Raw genomic sequence first — 20,304 nt, 5'->3', positions numbered from 1 at the left:
TATTTCATTAGTAAAAATTTTTATTTAAAAAATAAGAGTTTTAATGAGATCCTTGTGGTTGATGAAGATTGACAAGTTTTTTAAAATTTGTACTTCTTTTCGTAAGTGTAATTCTAATGTCGCCTCTTTCTTCTATATTTAGTTTGTTTCTTTTTTTTCCGAGCATACTATTCAGAGTGCTGAATCCTCTCTCTACGCAGTATGACGTAGGAAAACATAATATTATTGGCATCATTTTTTCCCATAATTTCGAGAATTTCATTTTTATAGATTTTTATCCCCAGAATTGTGTCAGGTTTTCATTTTTAAATTTTATTTTCAGTTCTTCGTCGTTTTTTAGTTCTATGAATTGAAGTGGACATTGGAGATTTTTGTTTTAGAAAAGCAAAGGTCTACACCCGCTCTCCTGCCCCAAATGCCCTGGGAGGTTCCCCAGGCACGGACAGCTTAATTCCATAATAAAGCGTCTGCTCGAGGCAACCGGCATCCCGTGCCAGCTGGAGCCCTCTGGCCTTAACAGGGGCGATGGCAAGAGGCCGGACGGCGTCTCGCTCTTCCCGTTCAAGTGCGGCGAGTAACGGCAATTTTTTTCACTTTGAGCCAATATTCTAGTACTGCTTAGAGTAGTGCCAGACCAAACAGAAGCCTGGGAAAGAGAACTGTGGGATAGGAAAAAATAAAGATTTTCGGGTCCAGATTCATATCTTAGAAACAGAGGAATGTTATGGTTTTTTCCTTTATTTTGAGATATAAATAACTCGGGTTCTCATTAATCGTGAGACCCATATGACAGATAGATCTCTGGTGTTCAACGACGAGTGAGTCTTTATGAAAGCAGACTATTTTAAAGCAATGCCGAGTTGTTTGCTGCCACGTCATTGATTTTATCCATATAACGGACAAACGGCATTCTGTGATCAGAGAGTCTTTAGAAATGTCAAGGTAGCGAGAAGGTCGAGAACGATGATGAAAAATTCATTGTACCTAGAGTGTTTGATCATTCTCTTTATTTTTTTTGAATGAATCATACTATTATTCCCTCTCAAACCAGAAAACAGAAAAAGCCAAATAAAATCACCCCACATGTTAAATACAACTATCTATTCGAAAGAAGCAGTTCAATAAAAGCAACAGCAAATTATTCTTTAACATTCACCAAAATATCAGAATCATTCAACTCCAACTTAACATCTAATCTAGCCTTCTTATTTCTTGTAGAAAGAGAGGTATTACCACCCACTTTCCTCTTCCCCGTGACTTGCTTCTCAAAACGAGTCTGCTGATTACAAATAATGGAAAACCAATTTCTTTTCATCAAAATCGTGAGCTTTATCGCCACGTTCCTTCTTCCATTGCTCATAAAAAGTAGAAAAAGGACTCAATTCGACCAATGTATTATCACTCTACAAATAAAAAACAGTCCTGACATCAAATCGAGGTTTAGACGTCCGTCTGTGTGCAATAAAGGACGAGTTCTCCTCAATTTTCCCAAGCAAGCTTTTTATTCGACGGAAATAGTTGGGAACACGACATCTCTTCAAAAATTTCCGAATCTAATCCGTAAAAACACGAAATAACCTTCATCGTCAAAGGAACAACCAATTCGGGGAATCCCATGGACTGTTGGTGGATGTGAAGAGACTCAACAATCCCCATCTCAATGCAGTCGGCAATACACTCCAAAAACACCTTTTCTTTCATTTGTTGGTCAGAAAAATGAATCATTCCACACAAATCAAATTTCTTGACCGACGAACTTGATTGCCGTTTATTAAAATCGACCAAATCAAACACCTCACATCCAACACAAGAAATACCTCCAAAACAAGTCCGAGGGTTGGAATAAACAACCCACTCGCTCTGCTTAGTTCATTCAGTAAATCCACCAAATGTAACCTCAGTGGCACATAACGAACAGAATTGAACAGCCTGGTAGATCACACTGACCTTACTTTATAGTACAAGTTATGATCTGAACTAATGGGTGCACTAACAGTTTCATTTCCTGACTGGACGAGACTTTAGCCGAACACCAACAAGACACAACTCGAGTCCAAAGACGGAGAGAACACACAAATTGCCAACCACGGACAACCTCAAGATCTTTCTACCAAATAAAACGACCAATAAACTGAGTCGTGGCCAATTGTAGCAGTCCGCAGTCTGATTGCCATTTGTCTGACATACACGAATGTATACTGATAGGCAAGGACGTGATCGAGAGCAAACAACTCGCAGAGGGACCTCATCATGAAATTGATGAAGGGAAGGGAACGTTCATTTACAAATTTACTGTTTTGAACATAACATGCCGTAAATTTCTACTTTTTTGTGTTTTATATACTTTTAAGGCTTTTTTACAAAAGTCTTGGTTTCCGAGGCGGACGAGGCGATGTCCCAACAAGAATGCTCGAACTCTGACGGCTTCCACGTCGATGGTCCCCCAAAAGTTAACAACAATCTAAAATAAACCGATTATCCTCACTTTAAGCAATAAATCAGGCAGTTTTTTGAAAATTACAAAAAAACAAGAAAATTGCCAGCAATGTTTTAAATAGACTTCCAAATTCTCATTATTTTTCGAGTTTTCCATTAGCTTTTGTGTTATTTGTTATTTTACCGAGATTATGGCGGATAGGTAGGATTTGAGAGCATCCCTGACCCCCGAGGACCTGGTCAGCAAGGATTTGAGGTTGTTTATGTTCATGTGCTCATAAAATGTGTCGATTTTGAACAGTTTTACTGCCAAAGGGTAGATTTTGTGGATTATTCGGGCAATTATCTCCTCATTAGAATCTTTAATAAGTTTATTGTGACGACCTTCATAATTGCAGTCGTTTTTGTTCTCCATTTTGTTGTTGGAAGCTGCGTAGAAGTCATTGCACATTGTGATAAAGTTGTTCTGGAAAAATGGTTTAATCAGCATACTAGATCATCACTGCGATTTGAATTTCTTTTTACTTGGAGATTGTTATCCTATTTTGAATTTTTGATTCTCTTTTTTTGCAGTTTTTCCATTTTTTGTTATAAGCTGAAAACACAATAACTGCACGTTTTAATTTAATGATTTTATTTAAAACAGAAAGTTATATTTAATTATAAAAATTTAATTTGAAGTAAAAAATATATTGTATTTAACATATTTATATAATCTTCAAATTGTGGTTACGTGTTTGTTATTCACCGTGTTTAATCTGAGATCATCTATTTTCACTATTCGGAAAATTATAATAGTTTGGAAAAGCATGTTGTTTGATCGGGTGTCGTGGATGCCCGTTCCTAACGATATGGGGCAGGACTGTTGTCTTTGGGACTTTATAACCTCACAAGAACTTGTATTTAGAACAATCCACTTGTTAGAAACCTTGCCTTAGTTTCTTTTCTATCCCAAGTAAGCAAATTTATTTCCATTTTCAAACCATGCTAATAGTCTTGTCTCTATTTTGGCGACCAGTGTGGCAACTTTCTCACTTGGCATAAAGGCAAATAATTCATTTTAAGAAAATGATGTTATATATTTATAATTTCTATCCTTAGGTAACTTGAAAATGATAGTAAATACTAAAATCTTGTACTACTGCCCCAACCAGTAACAAATACATTTAAATCGAAAAATATAAACATATGAAAAAAGCGAATCAATTTATAACTATTGATGATCGGTATATTACTACACTTAACTAAAGTATTTATCCAATAACCTAAACAAAAATTAGCTATCTGATTGAACAATAAAATAAGATGAAGACTGACAAATTCTATTCGCCAAAAATGTCACTGGGGAATACAAAACTTGGTAAAAAGTGTAGTGAATTCTATTTCCATATGAAACTCCCAATTATTCAGCAAATTAAAAGACTGAAATTTTTAAATTTTCCGAGGTATTAAAATTATTTTGAAATAAATATAGTTCAAATGACAGATTCCAGGCGGATGTTATATCTTAGAAAATATAAGGAGTATTCCTAAAATTAACAACGCGAATCACGAAATACTCATTATAATCTTATTTATAATCTTGAAAAATTTATTCAATATTGACATTCAAATAATAACAATAATTGTAATCACAACTCAACTCTGAAGATGTCGTGACTCCTTCCAAATTGAAAAATGAAGTAGCCTCCGTAACCGTGAGTGACTTGAGCTTGGAGTGGGGCAGCATAATCCTGTTTCTAATCTTCCCGTTGACCTTGAAATAAATAACCAGACACACCAAAAGCTTCAAAGGCAAATTATAGTCGTCGTCCACCTCTGGAAATGATTCCAAAAAAACCGATTTTGACCCCTAAACTGCCTAAAAACCAGCACCTCAGTCAAAGTAGCCCACAACTCTGATGCAAACATGGGAGCCACTGGACACATCAGCACAACCAAATCTCTCAAAGCCTTCTCTCCTTGGGCACTACAAAGCTCTGCAGTACTCAAACTCTACGACATCCGGGCAGCACAAACCTTCATAAATGTGACAAATTTATGCATTCTTGCTATGCCAACGCTGATCATAAATGTCCCCATGTAGTGATACGACACCTTAACAGTCCACAAACCAGTCACGTGCCTCACTGACGAATCGATTCCTGACAGAACGAATATGTTGACCGTTCTCCTCACACGTTTCCTGACTCGTTTTTTGAGATTGTTTAAAGTTGTGAATCAAATTCCAAAGTCTTCTCTGAAAGTTGAGTACTCCTCGGAAATCATCCTCGTCCCAATGACGGTGTGACTGTGGAGAAGACCCCGACAAAATACACAGTCTGGTAGAATCCACGCCATATTTGTGGACGTATTGCTAATCGTGATGACAACTCCTCACCATTGGACTCACTCCGTTGTGCTTGGACTTTGACATTTTCTCCCACGAAACATCCACTTTTTTGCCTTTGAATTTATATTCCCCGGTTTTGGGGTCACTTAAAACGTCTTCCTTCCGAATATACTCCCCATTCAGCTTAAAAGTCTTCCCCATGACCATTCCCTGAGTCAAAAGTTTGGCAAATGGCTCTCTGTGTTCAGTCAGACCACAATCATTCAAAAAATGTGCAAAAAATCGTGCATAGAGCAAATGTAGCACAGCTGTCCATTAGAGATTATGAAAACCATGTTCTTTTCCTCCAACATACACATCAACTGGCATGTTTCTGTTCACGACTGTCGAATCGAACATTGCCCGGTCATTGGCGTTGTCCAAATACCGCCAGAAATACCAAGAAGAGTCCACAAAAGTGTCCATAGTGTCCCCCTCTCTCCTCGCTGCCCCACCACACCTAAATTAGTCCATTTGACTACTTTGGACACGACGTCTCCAAACTCCTTCCTTTGTCGGGCAGAAGGACAGGCAGGTCAGAACACGGCACGGGGACTACACCACACACATTGCAATGAACAATGGGATAGGAGTCCCCCAGTGACGTTGTCGGGAGATGAGCCAGTCTCGCAGTCGGTGGCCTTCGAAAGGCAGCTGGAGGATAACCCACGTGTTATACCTCCCCTATCCACTCAACACATTCTAGTTTATTGAAATCTGCAAAATCTTTATCTTTGAGGCTGTTTGATGAAGTCCCTGCATATAAAATAAATATTTGGACTGACCTAATCTGGCAGTCACCCCCTTTGGTAATTTACGGGAAAACACGGGGATTTTTTTAGCCAAAAGTGGGTGAGAGGCTTCGACATTCTCCGGGATATTCACCATTTCCGAATTCTACCCAAATTACAAAACATTAAACGATTTCTAGATGGGACACAGGACACTGTTGGTGAACTACCAACTGGCACTTTTCGGACAGAGGACTCAAATCGAAATCAACTGTCAGTCCACTCCCAATCCAATGTTGTTGGAGAGAAATGACATCTTTCCAAAATGTCTTATCAACTTGTGTCAATCCTCTATACAGACTCTGTCCAATTCATAGGCTAAGGACACCTCCGCAAAGTTGGTTGTCCGAATGAACCACTGACAGAGGGGTCTTTGCTCTACAGGGGCTCCCGACCGCCAGGAAGTCCCATCTTCTGATACCTGTTCATCAGCCAGGACTGTTTCATCCACAGGATCCCAATTAACAAACGCCTAAAATCAAATTCATTAACAAGTGACTTGTTTCCGATAGACAAGTCCGCTGTAAAACATTTTAAGGAATATATATTGAGTCCATTTATAGTAGGAAGGACTGCATGTTGATATTTCCTAACTTATGAGTCAGAAATGACTTTTTCCCAGTCAAAACTCAATTTTAGTTTCACCATTTCTGAACGCATTTCTGCAATATTTCTATCAAGAATGAAATGTGGCTAAACCTGACAGTCCAGTCACCAGCATCCACTCCTCTCTCCCTTGCTGCATTTTCTGCTGGGAGTCCAAAGGCGTCCCACCCAATAGGGAATATCACCTTTATATTTTTAATAATAATAAACTCGATATTTTCTCAGTCGATAAACCCGAGCCAACACATCGGCGACTATATAAGTACGGGCGTGACCCATGTGGAGGGATCCACTCGGATAGGGAAACATTGACAGAATATAATATTTCTCTGCTTTTGGGCACTAGGATAACTCCATTGGCAGAACTTACTTGAGTTGTGCTTTCCTGGTTGGAGGGAAGTCTGTGTTCCCAAAATTCTTCTATAGACTGCCAGGTCTTCTCAGAGAAATGGGCATTCTTTTGGATTTATAGTTATAATGTTACGCAATTGGTCCACGACGTTAACAATTTTGCATATGTGAACAATTTCCTCTGACTGCGAACCAAGTGCAGCAACATTTTGTTCACACCGTGGCAATTAGTAATTTAAATACAAATCATACTTGTAAATAAATTCTTTTTATTGTTTTTAATACCATTTAAATATTTTTTGGAACTTATTAACTAATTAATATGAATAATATAAGTATTAAAGATAGAGTTTGCGAAAAGATAAGCTTGAATTACTCCAAAGAATTGTAACTGAATTTTTTGGGACAACGCTTTGATTTTACGAAGATCATAACTCTTGGTAAAAATCCTTGCTCCGATCTCAGAAAGAAACCTATGACACCACTCGTTTCAGAAATTGAAATTCAACTTAATTGCTTTTTTATCCTTTGGGAGGCTGAAAGTTAAAAAGGCGTGTCAATAGTGTAGCAACATTTATAAACATTTATTTTAAAAGAAAGTTTTTAGATTTTTGGTGAAAATATCTCATTAAAATTGGATTTTGGTGAATTTTAATACAATTTGAGCAAAATAGTCTACCAGTTTTCCAAGTGGCAAACCTAAATTCTCAGATATAATGCTAAGGCCAGCTCTAAATACAAAGAAAGCAAGTAAATGTAATATAAATGATAAGTCACAACTAGTGATACTCCACGAATATATCATACTGCTGGTCAATCCCCACAAAAGTATCACTCAATACGTACAAGACAGAATGCTTATTCTTGACAGTAAACATAACCGAGGCTGTTTCACTGACATACCTCTCCCGTTTAACACCGAGAACAGTCCCCCTCGTTCCATCCACTAATAAAAGAAACCAGCCACCACTCTTTGGCTTACCGATGCGAGGACTAAACATCTCCAACCCAGGAACCTACAGTCAATATGACAGAAAATACAAGTCGGTTAATGTTATAAAGTTTAACACGGAGAACACACTCGTCTCCATGTACAACAGACACTCCTCCCTCCATCAGTGGAGTGTTATTCACTCGTATGATTGTCTCCACAATTGGGAGGCGCTCGATGAACTCGATTGCCTTGACACATTTGCTTTGAGACAAACAATTGCCCACCAACTCGACAAAATGATGTCGGTCTGTCTTTAAACACTCAAACAGAATAGGCAGTTCAGTTCTTCCTTTGAAACACTGCCTAGAAGTAATGAATGGAATGACAAACATGAAAAAGGCGACATTCGAATGATCAATGTTGGGAATACTCAGAATACTCCTCTCGTATGGCACCAGTGCTTGGACAATCAACTGAATAAGAAGAATAGAACGAAGGGTGGTTAGAACGTACCCCTCGTGGACAGACCAGTCAATAAGAGCTTGTAGAATTCGAATAGTCTGATCGACCACTGTCCTGCAATCCGTCACGTAATCCACGCAGGAAAAGCAATGTCGAGTCAAATGGGCGTGGAGGAGGAGAAAGGCCTTCGTGTTGGGGGATTCTGGGTCTTTCACACTCAACGACAACTCCCCGGCCAACTCAGCATTGAGTTTATCCTCGTTATGTCTCACTGGAATCTCATCAAACTCTTTGGCCATCTTTATGTGTGAGTGAAAGAAGCCAACCGAGAGAGTGTATATGAGACAGTCAAAGGACATGTCTTCCACCACATTCTCCACGAACATGCCCATCGTCCGGTGGTCCAGGTAGTAGAACGAGCAGATCGACCCCGCCGGGAGAGGGGAATACCCTCCCTCCTCGTCCACTTCCACGCAATGATGACAACACAGAGTCGACACAGACGTCTCCACCAGTTGGGACAAGTGGGAACTCACGTTCTCCGGCTCGACCGAATTCAGATCATAATAACTTGAATAGCCAAAGAACAACAACTTTGGGTTGCTCAGAATTCGACGGTAAAAGTACGTCCAGGTCAGAAAGTCAACTCCTTCTTGAAGACTACGAACTGTCCCTGCCACGACCTCTGCATTGATATGTTCGGGGAGAACGGCGGAAAGACTTTGTGACATAAAAAAGAGTACTTTGACTCGACCGGGAAAGGATCGTACAAAAACTTTTTATAAAAAATCTTTTTGATATCTTGGACGAAAATACAGGCGACTCCACACTGGTCGAACTGGGGACGACCTGCCCTCCCCATCATCTGGAGGAGGTCCGTCACGGGGAAATCGACATATTTCTTGGTCGCCCCGTCAAAGTATTCCGTCCCCTTCACAATGACAAGATGTGCCGGGAAGTTGACCCCCCAGGCCAGAGTTGCTGTCGACACGAGAATCTGCCAATCAAACATCCCACAAACTTGGATTTTTGAACTAACAAACAGTCTTTCTGTCAATTCCCTATCCGAGGTGACCAACCCTGCGTGGTGGATCCCCACTCCGAAGGGGAGTGTTAAACTTAGGTTGGCGTCCTCCACCTTGAGAGACTCGATCTAAGTACTCACAAACTCCCCAACAACCTCCGATTCAGACGTATGCAGCCACGATCGAAGGTTATCAGACTCGGAGGCCAGAAGAGAGACCAAGGCCAACGCAGTCAGTCGAGTCTGTCTCCGAGAGGACACAAAAATGAGGACAGGCTTGTTGGGGGAGTGCACTTGGATGGCCTCGGAAACAGGCTCGGTTCATCGAGGCCATGCGAGGACAGTAGTGCTTCCCTGGGAACCCAAAGATGTGTGCTTCCAGGGGGACTGGACGGACGGAAGTTGAACAATCCTTGTTTGGGGATGGACAGCCAAGTGGCAATGTCAATCGCATTAGCCAGGGCAGTCGACAAACCAATAACACGCACATTCTGACGTGTTTCGTGAGCAATAAAATTAAGTCGAAACAAAATGACTTCGAGGACTGGTCCCCTCTCCTCCCCTTCAGTAGGAAAACAGAGAAGCCAACCAAGCAGGTGTATTTCGTCGATGCAAATGAGTGCCACATTCCGGACATAACTGCGACACTGCCAACTACGACTAATCCCGTCCCACTTCTCAGGCGTCGTCACAATCAGGTCGGCCCGTCGCAGGACATCCCCGTCGGGACTGGTGTCTCCCGTCAATTCCACCACCCTTGTCAATGTTCAGTCTAATCACCACCTCTTGTTCAATTTTTGGCCTATTCGTCCACTCCAGTCAGCCAATCTCTCTCGGACAAGTGCTTTGAGAGGGGCAATATACACGCACTATATTACAGTGAAAGGAATACCTGACATGAAGGGTATTTGCGGAAAACACGTAAAATGGCCATTTCAGCCACATTGGTCTTCCCCGAGCCAGTGGGTGCCCCCAAAAGCACATTGTGGTCGGTGTGGTAGACTGTGTGGAAGACCTGTGTTTGGATGGGGTTGTAGTGACTGAACGTGTACAGAGACTCGAATTCCTTATTTCCCAGGGCAGTCACAGGCAGTGGCTGGAGGTCGAGTAACTCCGTGTGGGAATACGACGAGTCTGGGAGAATCAGCTTGTCGAAGGAGACGGGACAAGTCGTGGCCACCCCAATCCACCGATTGGAGACGACATGCACAAAGTACTGCGGAGGAATTGGCTCGAATATGGGCACAGTCAACACCAAATGGACGACCTCCTTCGAAATGACTTGCTTCTTTTTAATGCAGAGTGTCTCCGAGTGGTAAATACGGTCGCTCTCGACGTCGGTCACCCAAATCTGATATATCTCAGAGGAAGCCGACTCTATTCCATGAAACTGGACATGTGGAGAATACTCACCTTGTCGTTCCACCGGAAAGAAGGAGTGACGTCCACTCGGATGCGAAGAATTGTGTGGGTGATTGGCTGGATTGTCGCCTCCACCTCAACCATGGGCAATGACGAGTTGAGTTGTTTGACTACCCGACCACAGTCGACATTATGCACGACCACGCCTGTCCTCAATACACCACCCAACCTATCTCCTTTGCTTCCATGCTCTCAATTCGGTCATAGTCGAGTCTGGTCCGCCTTATGTGTCCCAAAACAGTGGAGGACAACTCGTCGAATTGTTTCAAAGGGGATTCAAATGTCCACTGCCTTCGATCCAGACACTGTCCGAACGAGAGGACAATCCACGAACAGTTGGCCCAACCATTTCGGTCGGCAACTTCGAAGAGTGCCCGGGCTAGTCGACTGGCGTTCTTCCAGGTCGACCACTGTCAATACCTGCACACAATACTGTTGGTCTGAAAGGAGAGAAGATGTCCTGAGGTCAAATTGGCAGATGTAGGCCTGCAACAACAGGTTGACCTTCCCCTCCTTGGACAGGGCGGATGTGGAGAGAGCGTAGGGACAACACTTTTCCAACATTTCCAGTTCGTCGCACTCCTCAACCCTCACTTTGATCTGGTCAAACTCCGTGGCTGAGGCAATGACGGAAAGAACCCCCTTCTGGTCGACCTTGTCATTAAAAGTGTCATTGATGATCTACACTGAACTGCCAACTCTACTCGAATAGTGGCAGTGCTGATGTACAGATGGGAGGCAGTCCGCCCCAAATCAGTCGAAAAGAAATAAGAGTGCACCTCGTCGAATCGAATCATTTGAGCTCCGTCCAGAGAGTGTCCTGCCTTGGTGATGATTTGTCTGCAGTGGTCCGACAGTGTGTTGTCCATCTGAGTTGAGGACAGGAGACAACCAGCAACTGGGCATAGGAAGCTCCATAGACGGTGGGATTGGCCAGAAGACGGACGTAGAAATAGCTGTATTTAAGCCACTGAATGGCTTCACTGACATTGCTGACTGTCCCCAACACAATCTAGTCCCCTTTGGACACATTCAATACTTCTGCGTTCAAATTGTCGTCGATTGTCTCGAGGAAACGACTTTCGATGGGGGAGTTGGCCCCAACCACCTGCAGGTAGGAGGAGAGTGAGGAGTGTTCAGTGATGAGTATCCCCTGTCCGGACTCGTCGTACTGAGGCCTCCCTGCTCTCCCGAATATCTGCAGGACATCCAGAACACTCATGTCCACAAAGGAACTCGACTTTGAGTCATAAATGTTAGTTCCCTTCCACTCAAGCAGGTCTCTCAACCTTGATGATGACAGCGTGGGCAGGCAAATTGACTCCCCAAGCTAACGTGGCAGTGCACACGAGACATTTCACCAGTCCTTCTCGAAAGTACTTTTCTACTGCATTTCGGTCAGAACGACTCATCCCCGCGTGGTGGACTGCAAACCCAGCTCGGAACAGACGACCAAGTTCACTCATTCGAGACTTGTCCATCTAACAAGTCCAGATTAGCCTCTACGTGTTTAATGGCCAGGGCAAGTGCTGGAGACGGAGGGACAACGAACAGCCCAGTCTGGCCTCCAGTTTCGGCCATTTCCAGAAGAGTGGTGGCTGTTTTGACAGTTCCGTTCCTCGAAGTGACAAAAACCATGACCTTGGGTATATCCACTGCCCAACCTGATGGCCTCCCCCCACAAAACGAGTGACTTCGTTAAAACAGATGTGGTTTATATTCTTCTCAGTCTCTCGGGGAAAATGCGTCTTGACCCCCACGAGGGACTGCGTGAGGGGCACAGGACGAAACCTCCCATCAAACACGAACAGTCCACTACTAAAATTGACTCGCAGAAAGGAAGCAATGTCCAAATAGTTGGGGAGAGTGGCCGACAGTCCCACAATCCTGATCACACGCTGACTGCTCTCCACCAGTCGTAGAATTCTGGCGACGAGTGTCTCCAAAACTGATCCACGAGTGTCCGCCAGTAGTTGAAGTTCGTCGATGACAAGGAGAGTCATTTTGGAGAGAATAGAGAGACTGTCCGTCATTCCAATGTCCACGTCCTTCCGCGACACCACGTCCAGTTTCTCCGGGGTGACCACAAATACCTGAATATCCACATTTGGACAACACCTGAGTCAAAGACACTTCTTTCCTCGTCAGTTGCATGTCTCCTGTCAACTCGCGGACTGACAATCCAAACGGGGTTAGTCGATCTGCGAATTTGGCAGTAATCTCGGAAGCCAAGGCCTTCATTGGGGCGATGTAGACCACTTTTAAATCCTCGATGGGCAGTTTCCGGTGATTTATGTGATCCCTGAGTCTACTGAGGATGGCCAACAGGGCAATGTTGGTCTTTCCAGCTCCCGTGGGGGCAGAAATGAGCACATTCTCCTGACTGTTCATCACAGTCTCAAAGACAGTCGACTGAATGCAGTTGAGAGCTGGCACTCCCTGGAATGCCCTCTGCACCATCTGGGAGTCACACTCGTCCAATACATCATCCAAGTCCTCTATCAACAGCCGTGGAACATTCGTTATTGAAAATTGGTCCTTCCCGGCTGATTCGGGGGGAAACACGTCAAAACGTTCGTATTTCTCAGTGTTTCGATGGACTGACGAAACGGGCAGTTTCTGTCAGTTTTACCACATGGACAAACGAGGTCGTTTTGTTGGTAGACATTCGAATCGAACACATTCGGCAGACACACCTGGCCTGTCTGGGAAATGTACTTTCTGGAATATTCAAAACAGGAAAACCGGATTTCGAGGAGTGAAGGAATGGTCGAACAAGTTTGCTTGTTTTTTGGCTGGGATTTGATGGGTTTTTTGGTTTTTTTAGTTCTGGAAACAGCTTCAGGGGGACTGACGAGAGAATCACGATTTGAGATTATTCTCACAATCAAATCAAACCCCTCAAACCCCAACAGATCAAACAACTACCAAAATATATCTCAAAAAACGTGATTTTGTATTTCCTCCACGTTTTCCGTCGACGAGAGAATACCAATCACCAAACCGTGGATTTCCTCCGCGGAAAAGTCGACGTTTTTGAACTCCTCGAGCGACGACCTCAGCCACCCTTTTCCGCAGTTTTCCGTCCCCGACTCTTCCGACTCCGAACTGAGACCAATGTCGGTCACGTGGAAGGTGCGGTCCCTCAGTCCGGTCTCGACTGGGTTGGTCAGTGACCTTACTTGTGGGATTCGGTCCATTTGAGGCTGGAAGTGGACATTTTCTGAGGACTTGGATGTCCTTAAAAATAGATTCGAGTTGTTTGGCGGAGACGTGGTGGATATACTCATTCTGGTTGATTGAGAGGAGAACTTGTGGAGAGAGAAAGTCGACGGTCCACAGACTGTGGGCAATAAATAGTGCCACTTGCTCGACTTGGTTGGTGGAAACTAATTTGAAATGACTGAACTAACTTTGATGTGCCACATTGAGTATGTCCCTGAGTGCCCTTTCCAGGAATGTGCGGTCGAATAACGAGGACATTCTCAGGTGAGTGGAGAAGGAGTGCCAGGAATTGGGCGAACGACGGAAAAAACGGGGATCAATGTCCTCGTCGGTCTCCTCGTTTCTGAGGAGAGAAATTGCATAGAGCAGTCTATCCATCACCACGAGTTTAATATAATGTTATTAATATATTTTTAAATAAATATAATTTATTCGGTTTATCTAGTTTGACCAAAAATGGACTCCACTGAAATACAAACAGAAATTTGGAATCAGAGAATTACAGTTTCTATCAACCTCAGCAACCAAGTCGAGTCCAAGATGTGCCTTCCCTACATTGCTCTTCTCCCCCGAGTGTCCTACCTCGTCCTCCTCAAGAAGGAACTGCTCTCCCACTTTTTCCATTCCATCAGAGAAGACAAATTGAAGGAATATTCCAAGCAAATGTGGCTGGAATGGAAAGGGAGGGCAATCCGCTGGGACTACCCGACCGGTCTCCTCCACGACCTGTACGGCGGATCCACCGTGTGGAGTCTCCGACTGCATGTGGAGGTGGTGGTCTCCGAGTATTCCAGAACTACCCACTGGCCAACATAATCTACGTCCAGTCCGACGAGGCAATGAGCCGACTGTATTTCCACACACTCAAAGAGGCTGCCTGCCTTCTAGACACCTTCGCTGTCCAAAACAGAATGACCTTCAACGACAAGAGTCAGTTGTGGCACTGCCTTCTGCAGGGTTGGTTGTCTGTCTTTATTTCCAGGTGATTTTGGAGGGTACAACACACTGGCTCGGCAGATTAGGACTGTCGACCATTCCACTTCTCGGGTGCCCCTCCGAGTTTACAGGGTTGGTGGTGTGGAGAGAGAGTAGACGGGGAGGGATGAGTACCGACAGATCTCCCATCGCATCGATGAGTCTACATTTGGGGAGATTATCCGGACTTGTAGACTAGTTGTGACTATTTTTAGTCCAGTTGGAGGGGGAAGGTCTGGATTGGTTGATTCACGGAGTAATCGTCCCCCTCACTGTGAGTATTCGGTGGTTGGTTGAGAATATGCTCTACCCAGACGGATTTCTTCACGTTGTCTGTCGTCCTTCTCAATTATGATTTTTTATATTTTCAATTTATTTAATAAACTCTTCTGCTAATTGTTACGATAAACTAGCATTATATAGCCAGGGATATGAGGTCAGACATTAACGCGAGAAAGGAGACGTTCTACTCTAAGGTATGAGGTCAACAGAATATTCTATTGCCATTTAATAAGGATAGATTCTCGGGAGCACCCCAGTTGGACAGGGAAGTTTCCCTTTTTCTTTTTTCGAAAAGAAGGTGTTTAGTCATCCTGTGTAATATCGGCCAGATCAGCGCCCACCAAATCTGGTTAAATATTAGCATAAAGAGAGAGTGGGACAACATTTGTTCCTCCGACAGATTTCTTTGATAATGTCCTCCCCGAAAGTCGAGGATGATGGGGCACTTTTGCTGGCCTTCTACTATTCTGGAGAGACTGTGGTGTCTCAATGTTGTTAGCTATGCTTCATCTTTTTGGATTTGGTATGTTTGCTTGAGGGAATCCCAGGACTGACGGCGGTCTTTGATTTCATATAAATAAAGGCGGAAGCCAACCTCTGTCCTCACTTGATCAAGCACATGATTAATGACCAATAAAATAACCAGTCAACCAAGAATAGTGGTGTGGTATATTCCATGGATACGGGCATAAATAGAATGCAATCCAACGCTCTCAAATGTGGCACAGAAAGAAACTCAATAGTTTACGAGAAGACGAAATCAGGACCAGGAAGGAAAGAGACCGGCTGGCATCCAAAATGGCGGAGTTAGAGTCGGACAATGAGGAGAGCCAAATGAAAATTCGTCAGAAAATACGCGAATTGAGAGACGAGTTGAAACATAGCAGAAAACAGGGAAATAAAGTGCGTGACATCACCCAGCAGATGTATGTCTGTGAGTAATTGTAGTGACACTGCAAAAAGCAGAGAGGAGTACTACAACAATAACAAACTATACGTTGATAAAATGTTCAAAATGATACTTCACAACTCTGGTCACCCCAAAAGCAATAAAACTGTTTCTGAGTCGTACTTTAAATAAAAGTTTTGGTTAGACGAGTGCATTAGTAAGACAACAAAATTTGTCAAATCGGAAGCAGGTGTGTGAACACTACTTGTCTGGGGAAGGGAAGCGACGACCAGCAGATCACACCCTCTATTAACTGCTAATAAACTCAACCCTCCGTAGCATCTTCCCCAAATAAGACGTGGGGACACTACCCTATAAATAAAATAGTCTCCGTTGAATATTCATCAAAAGATCACCCTTTCATGCCGATTACGGTAGAGACCTCGGGATTTATCGGGAAATCACTCTGATTTAAAAAAAAGATCATTGAGAGATAGCGAGGCCTTGAGGAGATTTTGGTTTTTTTTAGAAAAAACACGGTCTTACCTATTGGAGGTGCAGAAGTCGAGAATGCAGGGCGAGGTGCACGGTGGATGCTTAAAACAAGTTGAGTACAAAAAATGCTCATAATCATGGCCCCTTTGAGGATCATAAGATAAAAAGCATCTGACCAGAAAGATGCCGTCTAATTTTTTCGTCGTCTAATGTAATTGGCTGTAATTTCCATTTCGGTCAAATCCTATGCGGAAAATACAATGTCTCGGTCTTGTGTGAGCCTACAAAGACGTTTTATCGTGGGAACGAAAATTATTGAGGAAATGCTACTATTTAGCTTTCATCCCTGTGGAAAATGTTTTATTGGAATTTGAAAAATTTTCTCTTGATGCGACAGGAAAAGAAAACAACCAAAAAATAATGAATTTTTTGATTTATTCTAAAAAACATTTTATTGCTGACCCATCTTGTTTTTGGAGTTGTTTTCATCAGGTATTAAAGTCAATGCCTAGGACAACTAATTCATTAAAAGGTTAGCATTAGCTGTTGAACAATTCGTTTAACAGAGAGAACCCAAATTTGGCAGCTTTTGTCAATGTTTTGGCCAATGAAGAACAAAGACTTTTTGTGATATAACACAAATTAAGTCAGGAAGGTATCTTGAAGTGTCTGCGACAGACTGCAAAAGGAACTTGAACTGAGAATAGCATGTTAAAATTTTCATGAATTTGAAGTAGATTGCTATTTTAAGCTAATAGATGGTTTGGTTTGCTTTAAAAGTTCAGAATAAAAAGTAATTGTTTTAAAATTTTATTTTATTTACCCTTAAAATATTTTTCTTTGTAGACGAGTTGTCGCCAAATAAATTTAGGCGAGTTAGGCGACAACTCGTCTACAGGCGAGTTGTCGCTTAACGGATTTAAAAAAAAGATCATTGAGAGATAGCGAGGCCTTGAGGAGATTTTGGTTGTTTTTAGGAGCAACTAATTCTAATTTATACATACTGAATTTATGATGAATTCATTTCTAAGAGTAGAGGAACATTTAATATTGAACTGTTGGAATCATATTGAAAAGATTTGTGATCCCGTAACAATTGAGGACACCATTATAAAGAACTAATAAACATGTCGTAAACGAAATGTTAAGAAAATTTTCAAGTATCTCCTTCATTTTACGAAAATTACGATTTTCGGCTCAATGAATAAAAAACGACTTTCGGATTAATTTTACAAAAAATGTAAAAATTGAAAAAAATGGATAATTGACTAATAATTTTCAAAATTGATTAAACCAATTTCTGAGAAAAGCTTGAGGGCTTTTTCATCAATTATCCGACTGGTTTCGAAGGCCAAGGGGATGAAGCAACAATTGTATTGTTCTCCTGTCGACGAGTTTGCCACACCTGCAACGATGAGGCTGGCAAATCTCAATGCAAAGCGTATATCGATGGCGACTGATTCGTTGTTCAGAAACATACCGGCTGTCAAGATCGGTGACAAACTCAATTAATACTTGCCAATTAAGACTGTTCGACGTGTAATCGAATATTTTCAAGTATGTGTGAGCAATAAATATTATCCCAGTTCCTTTGAACTGAAGGAATTTCCGTGGTTTTAAGCCTACAAGAAACCCAATTTTCTGTTATTATAGCGTCACAATTTTTAATTTATCCAATTTTCTCGTTACTTTAACTGTTTCATTTTTTATCGTCAAATATTAAACGATTATTGAATTGATGTTACCAACATACATTTGAGTTAATTTTTTAAAAAAATTTTAAAAATGCAAAATTGAATATTAAAAATTCCCCGTTCCGGGTCGTGAAATATCTAGTCTGCCTTTGAAAATTACTTATTTCAGAAAATTGGCCTAAAAACGAGCGTGCCCGAACCCGGAGTCTTAAAAAACTATTCCATTCCTATGACTATATAAGCCAATGGACTCCGTTATATTGTTAGGGATACAGTCGCGTCAACAGAACATGAATGTTCCAATAAAAATAACAAATATAATTAATAAAACAAATATGTCAAGTTAGGTCATGAATCTTTAAATGACTCGTTCACACATCCATCTTCGTTCATAAACGGGTTGAGTCCACCCTCATCCTGTGCCACAAACTCCGATTCGTCCAAAGGCCACGGATTTGGAGGAAAATCAAAAGGAGCTGCTTCAAAAACATCATCGGGGACTTGCTTCTGATCAAACTACCAATAAACATTCACATCAACGGATTTTTGTTTTATAAAGCGAAAACTAGTTTTTTTCGAGCCTTTCTTCGACAAAGTGCAAGTCTTAAGGCAGTTGAGAATGTCCCCCACACTTGGTCTACTCGCGGGAGAGACCTGGAGACAGTCCCCTACGGAAGTGAGTGACCACAGAACTGACCAATGACACTCTCAAACAGGGCATTGCAGGGTTTGGGAAACGAATATTTGGCTGACAAAATGGCCAATTTGTTCTCTTGGAAGGGCATGGCGACAAAACATAACTGAAAGAGCAGACACCCCACAGCCTAGTCGAATCAACAACTCTGCACAACCCAAATGTCAGCTTTGCAGGAAATGTGTTCTCCGCTGTACAAATCGACCATTTCCGGGGGTCGGTACCCCGAGGTGGTGGCTCTGCGACTGTGAGACACACAACAACTGGGCGATCTCTTCCTCCAGTTGAGAAATGTCCGAAATGTCCATATTCTCGTCGAGGGGAGTCTCGTACACAGCACTCCCAAAATCGCAGAGGACAAAATCTCCTTTTGAGTTTATCAACACATTCTCGGCCTGGACACGAGGGAAACACTACTTTGATGTCTCGGTTGATGATTGGCGGAGAGTTGTCGTGGAGGACTGACAGTCCACTGCAAAGGTCTCTGAGGATTCGAAGAATGAGGTCGTCTTTGAGTCCTTTGACTGCATTCTCCTCCAACAACTGAAACACACTTTCTACAAAATAAACAAAACCAGCACTTTTGCACAACTCCATCAAAAGAAAGACTTCTGAACGAAAGGAATCGATTTTGGTGTAATGACTGTCGACGTATTTAATGATGTTGGGATGACTGCACTTTTTCTGGGATGAAGAAATGGACAAACCATCACGTTTATTTCCATAATGCAGCTGTTTAGATTGGCTTCCGTGTTCACGTTGGACTGTTTGAGGGCCATGGTATTGCCTTTCTTTCGTTTGGCAGCAAAAATGACCGAATAGCCGCCTGTGACTAACACATATTCTTATCACCGTAGCCAATCACACTGTCAATTGTGACAGGGCCGGAATCAAACACAATTATTTTGTTTTTGGGTAGAGATTGGCGTTGGTTGGAATTTTTAGTGAACAGTTTTCTCAGTGACATATAGTAGTAATTACAAATTAACATATAGGTTAATAATTTTATTGAGTAATAAAAATTTATAATAGCATTTTTTTAAGCATCTATATTTAGGACAGTCTTCGTCTCTTATGCCCAACTATCATAGTCGGTACACGTATTCCTGGTAGAGAAGAATCCTTCGGTTGACATTCAATCACTGCATGCTCCTCTCCGGGAACCGATATTCCATGTCTTGTCTCCACCTGCATACTCTCCAATGTTTTTCTTAAAACGAGTGTTTGAATATATGCCTTCACTCTGTCTTCCACTGCGATAGAATCCAGATTACTTTTGAAGAATTTTGAGACAATTCCATCCCGAGTAAGTACAACAGGGATTATCTTCACTCTAGCCCGATGAATCGCCCCTAATTCATTTGCCAAAGGTCATATTTGTGGAACTTTTCCACTTCAACTTGCTTTAGGCAATTTTGTGAGGTAATCCCAACTTCAATGAGTGTAATTGTATTCCTCATCTTGTCATGGACAAAAATATCTGGTTTATTGTTTGAAACAGCCGTATCCGTAGAAATAGTTCTGTCCACTCGAATTTCCACAACTTAATTGGCGAGTTATTTCCATGAACTACCCATCCTGCGATTCATTAACTTCAGTGTCCTTCAAACACTGGAAAAGAATAGAATGCAGTGGCTTAGTTTCAATCTGCCT

General features: G+C 42.2%; 1 protein-coding gene and 2 pseudogenes across 1 annotated transcript; 1 reads left to right on the top strand and 2 right to left on the bottom strand.

Moving 5' to 3' along the window:
* Positions 1 to 4,627: 4,627 nt before the first annotated feature.
* LOC115229561 lies at positions 4,628 to 5,695 on the bottom strand (annotated as a pseudogene).
* A 4,056-nt stretch (positions 5,696 to 9,751) lies between these two features.
* Positions 9,752 to 12,857, bottom strand: LOC118761403 (annotated as a pseudogene).
* A 1,221-nt stretch (positions 12,858 to 14,078) lies between these two features.
* Positions 14,079 to 14,438, top strand: LOC115229559 (autophagy protein 5-like). The gene has a single exon (XM_029799893.1). It carries the CDS (start codon positions 14,079 to 14,081, stop codon positions 14,436 to 14,438), a length of 360 nt encoding a protein of 119 aa, XP_029655753.1.
* Positions 14,439 to 20,304: the final 5,866 nt, after the last annotated feature.

Source organism: Octopus sinensis, unplaced genomic scaffold (assembly GCF_006345805.1).
Source record: "Octopus sinensis unplaced genomic scaffold, ASM634580v1 Contig13056, whole genome shotgun sequence".
Classification (NCBI taxonomy): Eukaryota; Metazoa; Mollusca; class Cephalopoda; order Octopoda; family Octopodidae; genus Octopus; species Octopus sinensis.
This window is presented reverse-complemented; position numbering and strand designations above follow the sequence as displayed.

What these genes read in the sequence shown, in the direction of transcription:
- LOC115229559 (XM_029799893.1), top strand. Translation starts at nt 14,079, where the DNA reads ATGGACTCCACTGAAATACAAACAGAAATTTGGAATCAGAGAATTACA.